Genomic DNA, 4,169 nt, shown 5'->3' on the forward strand with positions numbered 1-4,169 from the left:
AGTGGCAACACTAGCAAATGATATAAATAGTAAGTCACTGTAACATGTGGAAAACATGGGGTAGAAGAATAGCCTTCAGCTAGTCTTGGCTTATTGTGTTGCAGTACTTTAGAGTCTACGGTCCACAGAGGTCCAGGGCAGAGATGCCTTAGTACCGCAGTGTGGCTTCACATGCATTTGCAAATGTATGCAACAAAAACCTCTGTTTTAAATCTGAATTTTTTTGTGTTGACTAAGAAGTGTTTCTTTAATCAGAAACCTTTTGCCAATTTTTATTGTTAGTACCAATGCCTGTTAAAAATACAAGTAGTTCTTACTTGCAACACTTTTACTGTATGGTGCTACTGTTGCCACAAATGCATAAAGAAATGCTGCCATGTCAGTGTTCAGGAAAGTGGAAGTAAATAGGACCCTTTCCATGTTAAAACAAAATGTTGATAGTATCACACGTGTAATGTTTGTGTCACATTTTTCAGATAAAATGAATCTTTAAATTCTGCTATACCTGACTTTTTACAAGTTTGTATTACTCTCCCAACTTCTCCAAGTCACTTTTCTGCCTGTAAAAATCCACCACTTCACAAAACAGTTTTGTCAGAGTTACAATAGATTTGTATACACTTTACCAACACATACTGTAGATGAAACTGTTGCAAGTTCCACTATTCGTCGCATTACCGCTAGATATCAAACTCTTTATGACTTTCCGGGAATGTTTAATTGCTATAGTGAATCAGTGCACCTCTTTATACTTTGAGGCTGGGAACAAAGGGAAGGTATGTTGAGGAGAAGTGGCATAAGTGACTATAATAAGGTTCTGTAATCAGATGGGTCTCTAAGGAAAGCTTGGCAACTAAACTGCAGGGCACAGTCTTATTAGTAAGACATCAGTTTTACAAAGGAAAAGAAAAGCAAAAGAGAAATCTAGAGCTGGACCACCTGGCCAAACCATTCTTACATTGTGTAGATGCATCTTGTTGAATTAGTGCAGACAACAAATGTATTTGTACAAATTAACCTTACATTCCTATATGGCAGGATGAGCGCTTTACTCCGGGTCGTAGGTTTCTAGCAATATCTGGAACGAGTTGCCATACTTCTTCTCTGAATACTCCAGAAGACAAAGAGCAAGCACGACAGATACAAGTAAGAAATTTTGCATGTTTCAAACAAATGGCAACCAGTTTATATTATGTGAATATTGGAAACAGTCTAAAGTGAACTTTCACCTATTGTTTGATAAGAATAATTCAGAAGAAATCTTACAACAGTGTTCAAATTCCTATAAATGCTTACTGTCATTCACAAATATTGGACACATTGGTTTAGTTTTAATGTAAAGTTTCATTTTTTAAAAAAACAACAAGATTTCATGTTAGTATAAAACAAAACACACACCATATAGTATAAATTATCCTACCATTTTACTAAAATGTGTAATCCCTTAATAGTAAAAACTAATATTCCATTTTGTAATTATAAGTGACTACAACTTAGGGGTTTCACTATATTTTTTTGCATACACTAAAGCATGAAGATCTGCTGAACTTGGTGTTGAAGGTTCTAAGATCATGGAATGATCCTTTGATTCACATGGTTTCTGAAGTGCAAGATATCCATGAGGCTCCAGACACCATCCTCTGGAAAGCTGTAGAGGTTGAAGAGCAAACTAAACGTCTACTGGAAGGAATGGAAAGGATTATTGGCAGGGTAAACATAATATCAAAGATAACTTTTTAATATGTAGTGATTTCAATAATATATTTAATATCCTGGAAACATTCAGTTGTTGCCCATGTTTGTAGCAAAGTATGTATCCTCCATCCCCAATGTCAGCTGCAGCACTGTGCTAGCCATAATGGAAGTGGCATGAGCAGCTGTTGTGACATCCTACTTAGACCTTTTTTTCTATGGAAAGCTTACTGTATTGTGTACAACCCCTTCAACATCAAAGCATTGCATTTTATAGTTATTACTCTTTGGAGAGCAATGCAAAGATAATAACATTTTATACTTTACAAGCTGTTTAAAGCCCCCTCCCCTGTGCTTTTTTAAATGATACACTTTGTGTGCTAGCTGTGTCTAAACTTCTAATAGTTCTGCAAAGTGCTTGTTTGCAGTTTTTCTTGATTGCCATGCCAGGCTAGGGCTACAAAGTTTAAAAGTAATTTATATAGATACAATAAATTAATATAAGCTTTTGTTTTTCCTTTTAGATTCAACCAGGTGATTTAGAAAATGAGATTTATTCACCATGGCCCGGTCCAGCTTCAATACCAGGAGATGAAAATTCACGTCTTTTTGCATTCTACAATCTACTCCACTGCCTTCGTAGAGATTCGCATAAAATCGACAACTATTTGAAGCTTTTAAAATGCCGCCTTATCCATGATGGAAATTGTTAATCTTTTACTCTTAACTCTGTACAGCAATAAAAATGCATTGCACACAACAATGAAAGGAATTTGTCTTTTAGAAACACACACTTGACAAAATAGTGTTTGTAATAGTTTTATATAGTTTCTAAAGAACTGAATTCCTATTGGTAGCATAAATCCTAATTAAACAAAAGGCAAATATATATGTCTCTGTGTTTTTTTTATATATAAATATCCAGTTAAATGTTTTAAAATGTGTATATTTTGAAAATGTTAAAAAATATTTAGTATTTTTCTTCTACACATATGTTCTGTTCTTCTTATGCACATACATTCCCTGTGTAGAGCAATATTATGTATGATCTATTATACTTCAGTGTTTATGCCATCATAGCCATTCAGAAGTATAAGATATATTATTTGATTTTTTTTCCCAAGACAGATTGTTAAGGCCTCCCAAGGCAGTGGATGGCAGTTTGTAACAATCTGTATTGATTAGGTAACAGTCTGAATTGCAGTGGCAAACAGGGACAAACACTGTCAGCCAAGATTCACCCACCCAAGGGAAATGACATTCAGACTTGTGGAAAAAACAACTACTGTTTTACTTGATTTGGCTAGTGAGGGAGGTGAGCTGAAGACCCCTCTCCATAGCCTGAACCAGGGCAGCCTCTCAACTGCACCTTCTGTGTTTAGAGAAGTGCTGAAGATTTCAGATACCTGAAAGGAATTAGGTCATACCCACATGCTCACCTCCACAAATGTTTTTTTTTGCCAGCTTTGAAAGTTAAACTCCGGATAGATGGAAGGTAATGCATTAATGCAGCACAAAGCTTACCTTTTGTATAATATTTCTCTTTTCCCCTCTTGTCTGTCTCATTTAGGTCTAGTTCTTCTGTAAAAGATGCCTAAGGTTCTCTCTTTGCTGGGTGACCTGTCATATTAAATGCCCTTTGCAGTCCATAAGAGCTAATGTCAGCACTGCTGAAGTATTAGGAGCCTGTGCCTGTATAGTGCCTATGAACACTCAGCCCCACTTCTTCCTGACCAGCCCCATGAAGTTCCTGTCCCTCTCTTCCCTGTTTGGCAGAGTAGTGAAAACTCCAACAGGAATAACTCTGAGAGGGAAAGGGGCAAGAGAATATAATATTATAATATAAGATAAAAGTTCTTATGCTGGAGCTGCTCACAACATAATTCACACCTTCTATGTGCCCTATCTGTGTGAAGGGGTAACCTGCACGGTAAACACTTCTGAGAGAAGTGGCTGAGGATTTTCTGTCTCCAGTCTAGGTTAACCCTTCACGCAGAAGCCATGCAATATACTGTAGGCAAAGGAGAGGGACTAAACTTTGCTTTCATTGCAGGTAAGCAAACAGCAGCAGTACACAGTGCTGTTTGTTCAGTTATCAAATGTTGTCAGCACATCCTAGCTTCGGACTGCAAACTGACCAAAATGATGTGCTATTTACACTCACTCCCACAGTGACAGATATGGCAGTGTCCTTGTGAAATTGGATTATTTGTATACTGTGTGCACAGAAATGTGGGATGTTGCTGGCATGTGTGTGTGCTCACAATCACAGGACATTTTTTTTGCTTCTCTGTCACTACCCATATCACATCTTCCCCTCCCAAAAGCCAACCCAGCAGATCCCTCCTTCTGGCTGCCCCTGCTGCACAGATTTATGGAGCCTTATGCTAACATCACAGGGATAAAAGAAGAGAAATAACTTTCTGAAGGAAATGGGTAAGATAATCTGTGCCAGTAAGAGCTCAATCATGAATTTT

The 4,169-nt window shown here is 37.3% G+C and overlaps 1 protein-coding gene across 1 annotated transcript in view; it reads left to right on the forward strand.

Annotated features, from left to right (window-relative positions):
- Positions 1-2,586, forward strand: part of PRL (prolactin) — a 4,721-nt gene extending 2,135 nt beyond the window's left edge. The window contains exons 3-5 of the mRNA XM_018563793.1: positions 1,039-1,146; positions 1,531-1,710; positions 2,217-2,586. Coding sequence (XP_018419295.1) covers positions 1,039-1,146; positions 1,531-1,710; positions 2,217-2,405 — 477 coding nt within the window. The 3' untranslated portion in view covers positions 2,406-2,586. The remainder of the gene's footprint in view (positions 1-1,038; positions 1,147-1,530; positions 1,711-2,216) is intronic.
- The last annotated feature ends 1,583 nt before the right edge of the window (positions 2,587-4,169 follow it).

The sequence above is a fragment of the Nanorana parkeri genome, unplaced genomic scaffold, assembly GCF_000935625.1.
Source record: "Nanorana parkeri isolate BGI_ZX_2015 unplaced genomic scaffold, ASM93562v1 scaffold696, whole genome shotgun sequence".
Taxonomy (NCBI): domain Eukaryota; kingdom Metazoa; phylum Chordata; class Amphibia; order Anura; family Dicroglossidae; genus Nanorana; species Nanorana parkeri.